General features: G+C 40.2%; 1 protein-coding gene across 6 annotated transcripts in view; it reads right to left on the reverse strand.

Moving 5' to 3' along the window:
• The window catches only part of BRINP3 (BMP/retinoic acid inducible neural specific 3), a 331,852-nt gene that overhangs the window by 46,307 nt on the left and 269,684 nt on the right, over positions 1-15,861 (reverse strand). For all 6 annotated transcript variants that reach the window (XM_039486613.1, XM_039486610.1, XM_039486611.1 and 3 more), the window contains one exon: positions 9,851-10,073. In XM_039486613.1, coding sequence (XP_039342547.1) covers positions 9,851-10,073 — 223 coding nt within the window. The remainder of the gene's footprint in view (positions 1-9,850; positions 10,074-15,861) is intronic.

Consider the following 15,861-nt stretch of genomic DNA (forward strand, 5'->3'; position numbering starts at 1 on the left):
TGCAGTCACTGCCTAACATTGAAGGCACTTAAACTCATTGACTACTGTTTTTCCTTGGATCTGCACACTGCAACCTCACTCTGTGCAGCTGGATGCCTATCTTCTGCCTGAGTATGTTCAGTACTGCCTCATCGTAGGTGTCCGGATGGCTATGCCCTGCCTAAGCCCCAGAGTGAGTCACAAATTGGGAACAACAGGTATTTGGCTGCCCAAGTCATGTGTGGGGGCCTGATCTGGTATGTGGTCTCTCAGCATGTGTACTGGGTCTCTCAGCATGCATACTGGATTGGGCCCTTCAGATGAGTTCACACAAAACAGCCAGGACAGGGGGAAAGCCCTGCCTTATAATCCTTAACCTGGTGGAGAGGGTGCTCACCAAGGATGTGGAAGACCCCCAGTTCACATACCCCTTCTCCTGAGGAGACAAAAGGATTTGAACAAGGATCTGCCATCTCTTAGATAAGTGCCCTAACCACTTGGCTATTGAGTCATTCTAACTCTTGCTTTGGCCCAATTAATATTTAAGTAGTCCATTGTTTAATTACAGTGTTGAGGGCAAGTGTGTCAATAGCACAATCAGCTATTATTTATACCCCATGCTCGAAGAGCAAGAGTTAACTGGAGCCGGAGTACAATTAGTGCACCAGGGAGTTAGCCCCAACTGGGGAGTAGTTCAATGGCTGAATCAAGAATGAGTTCCATCTGAGAGAAGCAGAGTGACTAATAAAGGAAGAAATTCAGGGCAGTAGATAAGAGGTAGGTATTTGTGAGAGGGAAGAAGGCTTTGAGAACCTTTCCTGTAAAAGGCTAGGAGTTATACTGGGAAGTCAGAGGGGTGGAGCAGATTCCTGTGGTGATCTTTGACAAAACGGAAAGACCCAAGGATTGGGTTTCTGAGGGAGATGTAAATACACAAAGAGGCTTGAAGCAACAGGAGCCAGGCCTCTGGGGAGAAAACCTGGGTGGTTCTGTACAGGAGATAGAATGCATGCTGTTGTAAGGATCAGGAGATCTAGAACATGGGTCTGAGGGGCTCCAGGTGACCAATGCTTCCACCCCATGGTAGAGGTGTTAGCCATTAACTATAAACTAGGGGCAAAATTAGCACCATAAGAAGTTCTACCCATGGAAGACCTGATTAGCAGCACACCCTTCCTCCCTGCCTGACCTTTGATTGATTGGTCTGCCCAGGCACACTATTTAAGCATAGAGGGAGTTCCAGGAAGATATACATGCAAACTGGAAGTACCTAGTCTGTTATTACAATAGACCTTGCTCACATTTCCTGGCTCTGATAACTGGCTTGATGTCTGACTCCTGGTCCTACCCACTATGCCAGACTGCCTGTCTCTCAGTGGTGAAACCTGCAGAGCCCAGAAAAGGGGATTGATATGCTGAGGAGTGAACCCAGAAACAGGATGGTTAAAAGGACTTCAAGAACTCAAAGAACAAAGGGGAACCAAGATCCTCCATCAGCCACCAAGCAAAGTGGCTAAAAGCCCTGTGACATAAGGGGTGCAAGAACTGTTGAGCCAAAAACCTGGTGTTAAGTCACCTGGACTACTGATTTGTGGACTTGGTTACCATGGAAAGGGTCAGACTGAACACAACTGGGCCAAGCCATGAGAAATAGATCACCACAGGGCTGGAGCAGATGTCTGTGCCAGAGGATAAGTGCTTGCTATACCATGCCCAGCCACAAGGAAGTGTGCTGCTGGTGAGTCACACTTTTACACAGCCTATTAGCTTGTATATATAACTTTTTTCTGCTTATGATTGTGATCAGACCTTTTAGTCACAGGCCTATGGATCATGTTTGTATGTGTGTCACATCTGATTTAAATAACTCTAATCTCCAGTCTAATTAAAGTATCACCTCAAAGTCCACTAATTTATTTCCCTGGAGAAACTTCCATGGAGACTTCTATGTTCAAAAAACCCACACTCAGCCACTGACCTTCATTTTATCTTGCATTCTTTCATCTTAGTATTGCATGCAGCTTTCTGATGTGCACCTGGTGTGTGAGCTAGATGACTTTGATTTCTATTGGAAGTTTAAACCTGCAAACCCATTTTAACTCCCACATGCAGTATCTTAATGAAGTGGATCAAAGAAAGCTTTTTACTGTTTGTGACTGAAAGTGATATATAACTTAGGTACATTTTATCTTTGTTCCTAGGGCAATTTGTATTTAGAAACTTGTGTATTCTGTTCTAGAAACAAAGGACTTTGCTAATAAAACACAGTAAAAACATGTTAGTGTTTAACATCTCTGCTTAACATTGCTTCTAGGGCAGCACTAGATGAAGCTCACCCCAGTCAATTCAATGAATGGGGCTCTTGCTTGTTTGTATTGTCTTGGTCTAAAGCAACATTCAGTTGCTATTTTCCTTTATCTTAGTGATCTGCTGAATAATGTGTAATTAGGTTTTATCAGACATCCAGTTCTGCAAACATCCTGTACAAAGAAAAAGCCACCAATAGTTATTCAGTGTCCTTTTCTACATATTAAGATTTACTTTTCTTTTCTGCGGGGGGAACTTTATTCCTTGATCATCTTGTGGCCAGTGCACTAATCAACAATATTTCTAGCAATGCATTCTAGGGTTAGAGTAATCAAATCTCAAGGAAGTTGTGTAACATCACAATGTGGCCCAGGCTTATTACTTTGAAGCCTAACTTTGAAGTATTCAGGTATTGCCCATTAAGAAAAGCGGGATAGAAAACTTTATTTGCCAATCAACTGAAACAGTATGGCAAAGTCCATTGCTCAGATTTCCCATGTCTGTTCTGCAGGTGTGCAATGAGGAGCAGCAATAATGAAGAAGCCCCTTCTCTATGTTTATATCATAAACTTAAAGAGATATTAGGTAAAATATAAAATAACCTTGTTGTAAGATTTCAGTGTAACACTATTTTATGTCTGAAAAATTCAGAACAATTACATGGAAGAACCAAAAAACAGAGAGCGAGCAGGCTGCTTCCTAATATTGAGAGGCAGAACTCACCCTACCTTACTATAAGCTGGCTACTGCTAGACCTAGATTGTATGCTTCCCTACATAGCTCCCTAGTCTGCAAGCAGGACCAGAAAAACTCCTGAGCATTTAAAGTGACAGACTAAAAATTCAATACATTTTTAATACACCACACTCTTAAGTGCCTTTGAAGCAGATAAGCACAAATTTAGGCTGCCAGATAAGAGATTGAAGTCTGGGACCTCCATGGTAGCTTTCTCTGAAATGCTTCCAGTTCCATCCTCAGGCAGTTACACAGGCAGAACTGCAGGGTCTCGATGCGTGGATGGGACAATGGTGTAGGGAGAGGGGTTTAGATTTATTAGGAACTGGGGAAACTTTTGGGGAAGGCGGAGCCTACACAGGAAAATGCAACCAGATTTCTGGCATATAAAATTTAAAAAAGTCAAAGAGCAGTTTTTAAACTAAGGGCTGGGGGAAAGCCAACAGAAAGCACATGGTTCAGACAGAGACATCCCTTAGGGGAGAACCTATCAGTAGAGATTCTCTATGTCCTAATAAGGAGGAGAGGTTGGAAGATGATAAAATATGGGTAGGATCTGATGAGAAACAATTAAATGAAAAAGAGGCCCATTCAATCACATCATGTAATGGCAGACAGATAAGAAGTGACAATTGTTTAGTGCTTATATACAAATACTAGAAGTCTAAATAATAACATGGGTGAACTAGAGTGCCTCATTTTAAATGAGGCCATTGATAATAATAGGCATCACAGAAACTTCGTGGAATAAGGATAATCAATGGAACACAGTAATACCAGGGTACAAAATACATCGGAAAGACAGAACAGGTCATACTGGTGGAGGAGTGGCAATAATGTGAACAAAGCACAGAATCAAATGAAGAAAAACCTTAAATGAACCAAACTGTACCATAGAATCTCTATGGATAGTAATTCCATGCTCTAATAATAAGAATGTAGCAGTAGAGATATATTACTCACCACTTGACCGGGATGGTGATAGTGACTGTGAAATGAAATGTTCAGGAAGATTACAGAGGCTATAAAAATAAAAAACAATAATAATGGGGAATTTCAAATATCCCCATATTGACTGGGTACATGTCACCTCAGGATGGGATGCAGAGATAAAGTCTCTTGACATTTTAAATGACTGCTTCTTGGAGCAGCTAGTCCTGGAACCCACAAGAGGAGTGGCAATTCTTGTTGTAGTCCTAAGTGGAGAATAGGATCTGGTCCAAGAGGTGAATATAGCTGGTAACACTGCTTTGTAACAGTGGTGATAATATAATTAAATTTAACATTCCTGTGGCAGGGAAAACATCACAGCATCCCAATACTAGCATTTAATTTCAGAAAGGGGGACTACACAAAAATGAGGAAGTTAGTTAAACAGAAATTAAAAGGTACAGTGACAAAAGTGAAATCCCTGCAAGTTGTATGGAAACATTGTAAAGACACCATAATAGAGGCTTAACTTAAATGTATACCCCAAATTAAAAAACAGAGAACCAAAAAAGTGCCACTGTGGCTAAACCTCAAAGTAAAAGAAGAAGTGAGAGGCCAAAAGGCATCCTTTAAAAAGTGGAAGTTAAATCCTACTGAGGAAAAATAGGAGTATAAACTCTCACAAACCAAGTGTAAAAAGATAACTAGGAAGGCCCCAAAAGAATTTGAAGAACAGCTAATCAAAGACTCAAAAAGTCATAGCAATTTTTTTTTTTAGTACATCAGAAGCAGGAAGCCTGCTAAACAACTAGTGGGGCCACTGGACAATCGAGATGCTAAAGGAGCACTCAAGGGCAATAAGACAAATGAGGAGAAACTAAATGAATTCTTTGCATTGGTCTTAATGGCGGAGGATGTGAGGGAGATTCCCAAACCTGAGCCATTCTTTTTAGGTGACAAATCTGAGGAACTGTACCAGATTGAGGTGTCAGTTGAGGAGGTTTTGGAAAAACTGGTAAACTAAACAGTAACAAGTCACCAGGACCAGATGGTATTCACCCAAGAGTTCTGAAGGAACTCACATATGAAATTGCAGATCTACTAACTGTGGTATGTAGCCTATCATTTAAATCAGTTTCTGTACAGGGGATGGATCATTTGATGATTATCTGTTCCGTTCATTCTCTCTGAGGTACCTGGTATTGGCCACTTTCAGAAGACAGGATACTGAGCTAGATGGACCTTTGGTCTGACTCAGTAGGGCTGTTTTTATGTTCTTAACTGGTGTCCTTGTGTTCCCTGGCACTCAAACTCTGCTCCTTCTGTGAGAATACTGGGGTGTAAACACCCAAAATAGAGCAGAGTGAGATGGTGAGAGGACAGCTGTATGGCTCTTCCTCCTTACACAGCAGTCTGTAGAACTTTTGGGTGCACCCTGAGAAAGATTAAATAGTGGCATAAGTCCACTGCATGCTAGAGAGCTCCAGGAAGAATTCTGTATCCCAAAGGCAGAATTCTTCCTGGAACCCATCATGCTTTGAGGCATGTGTCCGCTGTCTCCAACACTGAGCTATGTCTTAGGGACATAACTGAGCTTTTCCCCCCAGGTTAAGGGAATCCCTCATGTAAATGATCATGTCTTGGGCAGGGCCTTCAAATATATGGCTAAGTGTATACACTAGATCAACAACCTGATTTATCTTTAACATCTTTCGAAAAGAACAGTAAACTGGCTTGCTTGTTTTTCACATATGGCTTTCAAGCTGCAGTGAATGACGTGACAAATTCAAAGCTCCATCTGAGATAAGGGGCCAGAGTTTTGCCCATAACATGACACTGGGATAGATCCTCTGCTGGTGTAAATTGACCTAGCTCCTCTTACTTCAAAGAAGCTGATTCAATTTGCACTAGGTGAGGATCAGGCCCAATGTGTTTAGCTGCTGTTACAAATTACATAGTAAGATTAAACAGTGACTTAAAAAAATTCAAATACTGATGTTTTACCAAAAGTGTGCTTCTGTGTGCTAATTTTGCATGTATACTTTTTGAGCTAACATTCATATTTGCTCAAGTTCAATTCTGCATTGCAGCAGTTGCAATAGATTTCCATTTGGCTTATATACCAAAGATATAATATATTCTAATGTTTTACTGCTATATTTAAATTGTTTCTCTTTTTAATATTTTATCTATTTATTAAATGACAAATTATGCTATTTAGATTTGGCACAAAATGTTGGGTTTTCATTAGAAAGTTATATAAACTGCATACAAATTAGGCTAGTGCAGCTAGTGTCTATGCTGTAATATTTTTTACCACATGCATCCACTCAAATGAATAATATGCTATTCTTGGAATCACTATAAATGACATGGAAAAAGCTAGATAGTAAGTACATTAGCTTGCATTTCCATGATGTATGTGACTTTGGCACCCAACGTTAAATGTGGGTTGAGCATCTAATCCCTGATCTTTGGAAACACAGCCCTAATGTGGATATAGTCATGTTTATAGAAAATAGCCTTTTCTTTTAGCTCGTCCTACAGTGAGACCATGCTCTTTGACACGGATCTTTGTTTTATGTCATTGAAGTTAATAGGAATATTGCCATCGATGTCAGTGAAAGCAGGTTTGGGCCATTAATTTTGAGGGACTTGGTGCCTGACCTTGCGAACTGTTACTAGCACAGAAAGCCCCATTGATTCCAAGTAACAACTGGATGGGGGGCTCGTGTTCCTATGATTTTCAGGTGCCCAGAATATAGCTATTACAATATAAAAGGAGGTGCTGTTGCTATGAAAATCCAGCCAGAGAAGAGCAGTGACAAAAATATGACTATTCACCTCAGTGAGGTGTGAACTACAGTGACCTATCATGAGTATTTAAAAGTTGACCCTGTTGAACACGGGCCATTTTCCCTTGTAAAATAAGAACATTAAATACAGCCCACATTACTACAAAGTTAAATTTGCATCAATCCCATCTTTCAGGTTTAGCTACAGCCCATAGCGATCATCCAGAACAGTAGAGTTTGGACCAGGTTCCTAAAATTTAAGGAGGTTTAGACCTGTGCTCCAGTTGATGCCCCTCTGTACATTTCACCTTATTTGCAAAAGATGCTGCTACACCTAATAAGATGAAGTAACCCTGTCAGTCTCACCCCTTGCAGCCGAATAAATATAATAAAAGTCAAAAGCTTCTATACATATGCCAGTTCAATATCTTTCTCAATTCACAATCCTTCTTTGCACATGATTATCCTCATACAGAAGCTCTCTGCCCACAACAGCCAGTCTTTTGAGACAACATATTTTGCCATCTGCAGCATTGCTGTATCTTTCTGTGATATCAACTGTAGCAAGAGCTGGCCACCTAGTGGAATTCCAACTAATGCAGGCAACATAGGCTGGTCAAGCAAAGAAAACACAGTGAGTAAGTGTATGATGTCACACAATTCTTAAGGCAGATGTAACTGTTAATGTATCAAAGCAGCTCACTGAGAACATTTTATTAACCATCCTTGACCCACTTGACATAGCAGGTCCTGAAGCCCCTGCAGAACGCTCTGTGACATCATTTCACAGAAAATTAAGAAATTTTCTTTCAAATTGTAACTTTTTCTTTTCATGCTTGGAGTGTTTTGGATAATGTCCATGTTGCAAAGGTTTGTACCTATTACATACACAAAAGTAAATCCAAATTGTTTTCATACTCAACATAAAGTCTCACTATATGGCTCAGTAGATGAAAATCCTCTTGAAAAGGATGTTTATGATATGACTGGGAGGGGAAAGACCCCACAGCCCTACAAACCCTTCCCTGCAACCCTCTTAGAATAAACTACACTTAGTGATATAATTAGTAGTAGCCAACAAAAGTGGTGATAAATAAAGGAATGACACAGAATGCCTCTAGCAATTCATTTACTTATCAGTATATAAATAATTTCAGTACAACTTGTTTAGTGTCAGCTCCACAAAAGCATTTTTCATGGGTGTGTTAAACCTACTGGACTCTAGCCAATAGTCCTTGTACACCCAAATGTCTCACTGAAATGAAGTTTTAGGTGTGCAACAAAGGCAGGATCCTGGATACACATACTCTTGTTTATCTTAACTTTTCTAATTCTATATAACTAGGTAAGTTGTTTGCTCCTCTGAAATAGTTTACTAAAAGAAGGTGATACAACTGGTATGCAGAAAACAAACTTTATTCTGCCACTTTATCTCAAGAAGTTGAACCCAAGATGGAGCATTGGGAATGGAGGAGTAAATTATCCCACACCTGCCTACCGCATGGTTCTTATACCTTCCTCTGAAGCATTTGAGGCTGGCCACAGAATGATGTACCAGATGGACATCAGGTCTGATCCAATCTGGCAATTCCTATGTTACTATTTGATTCTCACTATTTATTCAAAAAAGTTCTGTTGCTGCTGAAAATAGCCTGAAAAAATCCCCTTCACTGATACATAGAACACTTCCTTACTCACTTAGAGGAATTTTAAATGTCAGAATAAATCACATCTAAACAGCCCATAAAAACTTACCATTGACTTGTGCAGTTGATCTTGGTGTGATTCTAACTACTGCATCATTAAATCAGAAATTGAAATAATACATTTTTTTAATTAAATTGACCTTAAAATCTAAGAACAACATCTAGAATTGGAAAGGAATTGACACTGAGAGGAATAAAATGAAAATGGTTCCCCCCCCACCCCATGTATGCTAAAACTGTGGCAGGGCACAAACGTATGAAGATTGTTAGTTTTGTCTCATTCTAATCTGTTCTATCTGTGTTACGTTGATTGTAAACTATGAATTGTGAGGAAGTGGTTTCTATAGCTCAGGAGTCAATTAATTATTTCTGTTAACAATGTTGGGAAAAATATGTAAAGTTGCTTGTGTTTGAAGACTATAACATCATGAGATGGAATTACTTTAAATGGCTTGTTTCTTTGCTTCAATCAAGAGCTGGGGAGCAAGGGGGGGGAGAGACAGTCCATTTCAATTAACTTTTTTTTTTTCTTTTTTTTCCAGCTGGGGCATAGTTTTAAAAACTTAGCAAAATGTTAGGAAACCAGCTGTAGGAGGACAAGGAAAGAGGCTTGTGTTTTGTTTTTTCCACAAGGAAGTGTTACAATAAATATTTGTAGTTATCTTTTCCAACTGTGGCACAAGGATTTATTATACGTTGCATATTGAAATCCCTATAAAAATACTTTCTGACAGAAAAAGCTAATTAATTATACTAAATTTTTAGGACATCCCTCCTAGCTTCCTACAAGAGCAATCAAACTCTAATCTTTAATCTATATTTTTATAATACTACAATCTACTCACTTTAGGTCCACTACTGCCCTTTAGTAGAGTAGGCCAAATCTTCTACTGGTGTAACTTCATTGCATTATTTTTTTGTTCTCTACTAGATTAGTAGTAGAGTTGCTCCTGTGTAAGACCTGGTATAAAGGCCTGATCAAATACCTGTTGAAGTCAATGAAAATCCTTCCATTAACTTCCTCAAGCATTACATAGGAGGCCTAGGAGTAGATATAACTCTGCTGAAGTTAATGGATTAAATGAGGGATGAATTAGACCTCAGTGGGGATGTGTGTGTGTGTTTGGGGGGGAGGGAGGGGAAATGTTACTTTGATTTGTTGATTCCAGTAATGCACAAGGATATTCAGTTGTAGTTTGCATTTTACTGTTCTCATTTTGGCATCATCTTTGGGAAGGTCTGACCAGAACATTAAAGGTTAGAAGACCCAATAGCATTGTCTTGCTGTTATGGATTTAAAGGCTGGATACTATGTTTATTAGCATACCTGTACTTTTAAGCAGGCTTCAGTCTCAAAACAATGTCCTGAGTGTGTCAGGTTTTCACAGCATTTCTTACCTCTGTCTTGGCAAGCTGATGAGTGGCTGTTTATGGCACCTCTTACTTAGGCTAAAGAGCTTGTGTACAATTTTCTGTGCCTTAAGGAAAAGTTGTTTCATGCTGTTTTCCAGTTGCTCATAACGACGCTGAAAATTAGAATCCATTGTCCACAAATGCATTATGGTAGACGTGTTGAGGAAATAGTTCATGGGCAGCCTTTTCATAAAGAACTTGAATTCATCTGAAAAATGGCAAGATTCAATGTTTTGTAATTACATATCTATGGTTATTTTTGGACACAATTTGTTATATTTTGCCGCAAAATGTATCATTTTACAATAAAACATAATTGCATTACCAATGACAACTAGATGACAATGATGCAATAACAGAAAATTACACGAATAGTAACTTAAATTAAGAATAAGTACACATTAGCTTTATTCTCCACTTTGGTAACAAAAAGATGCCTTAGTGTATAAGAATCAGGCTCTCTTATATCCAAATAAAGGACCTGGTTTTGCAAACATTTCAATGCACACTGTTTTACTCAGACAAGGAATAGAAATAGATGGTCCAGTGATTAAGGCACTAGTTTTAGGTAGGGAATATTTGGGTTCAAATCCTTGTTTCACCACAGACTTTCTGTGTCACCTTGGGCAAGTCACTTAGGGCCAGATCTTTAAAGGTATTTAGGCAGTCAAAGAGGCAATAGGTGCCTAGTTGAAAAGCACCTTTTGAAAATCCCACTAGGTGATCATCTGCATCTTTAAATGTCCTTTTAAAAACCTGACCCTGGGTCTCTCTTAACTTCAGTTCCCCTTCTGTAAAACGGGGAGAACAGGATTTTCATACCTCACAAGGATAAATACATTGAAGACTGAGAGGTACTCGGACATTATAATAATGCAGGCCATACAAGTACCTTAGATAATAAGTCAATGGGATTATTCACATGAGTAGTGTGACCCAGATGCTTATTTCTAGAATTTAGACCATCCTTTTATTTCCTTTTAAAAAGGGACCTTAATGGTAGAAAACATCTTAAATACTGCACTCTTATGTAACTTTGTGCTTCCCCTCCACATATTAGATTCCACATATTGTTGTCTAGTTCCCTCATCTTCCCACTCCTGTTTGACAATCCATGTTTTGTCAGATTGGTCCTACACCAAAGTCATAATTATCCCACCATAACTCCTTAATCCTACCAAATTGGGTAGACGACAGCTCCAGAACAGAACCCTCATGACTTCAATGGGTCTGCATGAGTAGAGTGGTCTGTCTTCATGGAATAGCGTACAGGGCTGGGACCTTAGTTACAACCACATCTGGTGTAAAAACTGTCCATCCTATTTTTTGACAGAAAATGGCTTGGTTTTGAGGAAAATATCTGGGCTTGCTTATACAGGTTTTTAGCTAAATAAAAATCAGTTTCATGATGTAAAACCTGAACACTTTAATAGAAAATTCTTGCATGTTTTGGCTTGTTTAGTTACCAAACTTTGTTTTGGGGTGGCATGGGGTGATGGAGAGGAGAGAGAGCAATCCAGACCAGCTCTATTTATAGGATCACAATCTAGGGCATGGAAACGGGCATCAACATTTTGGCATGATGTAGGTTTAAAAATAGTAAGTTTTTAGTACTGGATTTTCTTATGCAAATACATCATTTTCATAACTTAAGAGAACACAAAAAGATAAATTATGGAAAGCAAGTGACAGGCAAATAAGTTTAACTATGCATTGCTTTAAAATGTTCCCTTTGGCAGAACTAAAGAACAGAGGCCCTGAACCTCAGCTAGTGTAAATCAGCATCACTCTTCTGACTTCCATGGAACTATGGTGATTCCACCAGATAAGGATCTGGCAGGGCTGCCCAGATGGGGGGGGGGGCAAGTGGGGCAATTTGCCCCAAGCCCCGGGCCCCACAGGGGCCCCCATGAGAGTTTTTTGGGGCCCCTGGAGTGGGGTCCTTCACTTGCTCCAGGGGCCCCAGAAAACTCTCATGGGCCCCGGGTCCTTGGAGCTTCTTCCGCTTCGGGTCTTCGGCGGCACTTTGGTGGCGAGGGGTCCTTCCGCTCCGGGACCCACCGCCGAAGTGCCCCAAAGACCAGTGGCAGGGGGTCCTTCCACTCTGGGACCCACCGCCAAAGTGCCCCAAAGACCAGTGGCGGGGTGTCCTTCTGCCCCGGGACCCACCGCCGAAGTGCCGGGTCTTCGGCGGCAATTTGGCTGTGGGCCCCCGCCCGCCAAAGACCCCAGGCCCCCTGAATCCTCTGGGCGGCCCTGGGATCTCACCCAGAAGTTAGTTCTCCTGTCTACCAGTCCTACGCTTTAACCACAGAACTATAATTTGCCTTTCATTACTAGTAAGTATTTGCATTTCTACTTAAGCTTAGTTTCTTACTGCTGAAAAATAGAGAAGACAACATCATCATAATTTCTTTTAAGTTTTCACATTGCTATGATCACTTCTATAAGAAACATTGTCTATTTGCAGTCCTTTGCACAATAGCAATGTGTTCTACAATTTGTTTACAAGTAACAAGAAAGTTCTATGCTCAACTTACGATACAAAACTGCAAAATACAATACCATTTCCAATATGAAAACACATTTGCTTACTTAATGATCACTGCCCTGCTCTGTTGCTGTACCCTCTACTATCATGTTAAAGAGCCCTGTATTGTATGAGAGAGGTAAGTGACAAAAGTAATATGGTTACACAGTGCCTTATCACCTCACCCCAAAATCATCTGTTTCAGATATGAAGACAGTTGCACATCATGAACCATTAGAGTGCAATACTGTAGTCATCTCTGAATAAACACAATATGCCACACTACAGCATTAGGTGTCCATACAAGTGCCTAGATATATGTAGAACATGACACTAGATTATAAGCTAATGTATAATTCCAGAGTGATGTCCTTTCAATAGATAGTCATGCATCCCCACTGGCCAGGGGTGTAATTGAGTTGGGATCAAGAATCTTGGCCCCTCACAATCCCATGTAAGGGTAATAATTCCATGTCCTGCAGCCAGGGTCAGGCCCATATAATAAAACATGAATGGAGGTAGAGGGAAGAGTGCCACTGAGAAACAAAGTGAGATGCTGAACTCACATTTAGGTATTTCAGCACCTAGTACCATAGAGAAGATCAGATTTTCCCCAGGTCCTTAACCTGTCCTTTCCCGTTTATTTGAGTGTTGATTTATCTCAGTGTTCCCTGGAAAAAAGACTAAAGCTTCATTCTTCTTGGATCTGTGTTAGAACTGAAATTAATATACATACTTTTTTGCAGTATTGAGACAGGAGGATCTAGGCCCTCCCATAACTAAAGAACTATCCCCTCAATTAAGGGGAAGGAAACCTAAGTCCAGGCTACAACTGATTGCTGGGGAAAACAAAGGAGAAAACAGGAATGGGAGTGAGATTAAAGGTTGAAAATCAGGATAAACCAGAGAACGCTGGATAGCACCCACCACTTCTCAGAGGCATCCGAGGAGTCAATGGACACTACCCAGAGGAACTCTACCTAGAGACATGAGCAGACAAGGGACATGAAATAGACCCCACAGTTCCAGAGTACCTCCCACTTCCCTGTCCAGCTTCTTCCTCCTAGACCATCTTGGACAGTTTTAGGAAGACAGGGAGGTCCTGTGACTTTGAGGGGGCCACAGAGGTGATGTGCAAAAATCCGAAGGTGCAGGGAAGAAATTTGAGAGAGAGAGAGAGAGAGTGTGTGTGTGTGTGTGTGTGAGAGAGAGAGAATGTAAAACACAATGGGTAGGTACAATATGATAGTTTAATATGGTGGTAGTGGTTCATGCTTTACCAAAAAAACAAACAAACAAACAAACCGGAAAAAAAGTTTTGTCTAGATCCTCAGGTGGTATACATGAGTGCAGCTGGGGATCTGGCCCTTCATTAACTTACATTTTGTGTTTTAATATTATATTCTTAGTAGCACTGATATCCAATCTGGAATAGTTTCATTTTACAGCATCAACCCACTTTTCTGTAAATTATAATGTAACAATACCATAAAGACTTGCTTCTGTTCAGGCTTGGCCTAAGACTAAACTAAGTAGAATTTTTATTTCTTACAACCAATCCTCAAAAAGCAAAGCAACAACCATACAATGAGTTGAAAAAATCTCTCACAAACTGAAAAGGTGCATTCATTGATCAGTTTCAGAATTTTTTATCAAACAAATGTTTGTTTGAGGTGTACATTTTGTTAGGGGTTCCCCCCTTGAAATGACATAAACTGGAGGGCAACCATTCCTACTTTTAACAATTCCTCAATTGTATTGAAAGGTACCCCCTACCCCTCCCCACTTCTGATCAGACCCATGAAGCCACCCTCCATCACCACTTAAATTTTCAAGTAAGTACCATTGTGCTTTCTCTCATGCAGCCCCTTGTGCTTGTTTACAGGTAGTTCCTCCTATCTGCAAGAACAAGTCATTGTCCTCTTACAAACTTTCCTTAAAACTCTCCTCTGCTGTGTTGTCTGCAAAAAAAATTGACAATGGCTAGGCCTCTGGTGTGCTGAGACCACTGCCTGTCATGCTGATTGTCTATCTGATTCCCTGTGTGCCCTCATCTGTCTTTCTGTACACACCTGTTGTCTGTCTTGTACTTAAATTGCAAGCTTATTTTTCCCTACAGTGCCTAGCACAATGGGGTCCTGGTCTAGAACTCCAAGGTGCTACAGTAATATAAATAAGCTTTAGGTGTAGGTTGGTTAGATTTTTTTCTTTAAATGAAGAAGGAATTGGAGGGCAGCTGCTTGTAAACAACAATCCACAGTAAATGTAACTCTGTAGAAAAATGTATTTTTCACACAATACTTCATTAAAGTAAAAATGTTAAAGCTTCTTGACAGCAATTTCAGTGGTTTGTTTTGTCACTTTTCAAAACACTGACACATTTTTCTAACAAAAATACTTTCAATAAGTAGAGAAGTTGTGAATAAAAATGTACAAAAATGTGTGTAAAGGATGGAATGTACACTTCTGTACTTTCTTTGTTTTCACTTGATTGACAGTATTATAATTTAAACATTGTCAGTAAAATCTGTCTCTACCACATGCGAATACTAGCATTCATCTGCAACTCATCTCTTGGTTGGTATCAGCCCCTGGTGGTGCTCCAGCAGGAATCTCCAAGTAGGACTGGACTTCCAAATTCAATCCTGCCATGTGGTAGTGGCCATGGTGGACTTCATCCTTGAATAGAGATCCTGTGCAGAGGGGCATCTTACCCAAAAATATGGGGTCTCTCTCTGAATGGCAAATGCAAGCAATCCTCTGGACATTAAGAGGATTGTGTATGCATCAGTTATGTAATACTGCAAAAGGTTCTGTTGATTCAAATGGACATTTCAGCAGCCATGTTTTCTGTATTACCACATAAACCAGTATCTTCTCTCTGGCATTGCAAACATGTAATGCTTGGCATGAATGCCAGCACACAATATAATTCTAGTTGCCAATTTGTTAATGGGAAATGAGAAGATACATTGCAGATGCTCTTGTCAAATCAAACAGCCCCTTCATCAGACTGCTACATCTCGTCTTCCACCACCATGGGACTCCAAAAATAAACCTACCCTCTGATCTGACCAGAAGACTTTCAGTCTGCTGCTCAGTGCATCAAAGAAAGGTCACTTTTACAAAGTTGTCTCTTCTATCCAGCAAGGAAGGGCATGTCTATATGTGGGCACATGAAAACCCCTGCTAGTTAATTCCTGGCAGATGCAGAAGATTCAAAGAATCTGTGATTCCACATGCTGGCCCAGATGGCCGTGGCTTCTAGAGCCTCATATTTATCCAGTCTGACTCAATTCTCTATCCTGCTGTCTCTCAAACTGAGAATCTACCCTGGAATGATCACTCATGACCAGGCATCCACGCTCCATCTTAAACCGAGTGTTGTCTACCTTCATGGAATGGTTACTGAGGTGATTTAGTTCCAGAGATATAGCTTTGAATGCATCTCCCAAGATTCCTGGCT

Source organism: Mauremys reevesii, linkage group 8 (genome assembly GCF_016161935.1).
Source record: "Mauremys reevesii isolate NIE-2019 linkage group 8, ASM1616193v1, whole genome shotgun sequence".
Lineage (NCBI taxonomy): Eukaryota > Metazoa > Chordata > Testudines > Geoemydidae > Mauremys > Mauremys reevesii.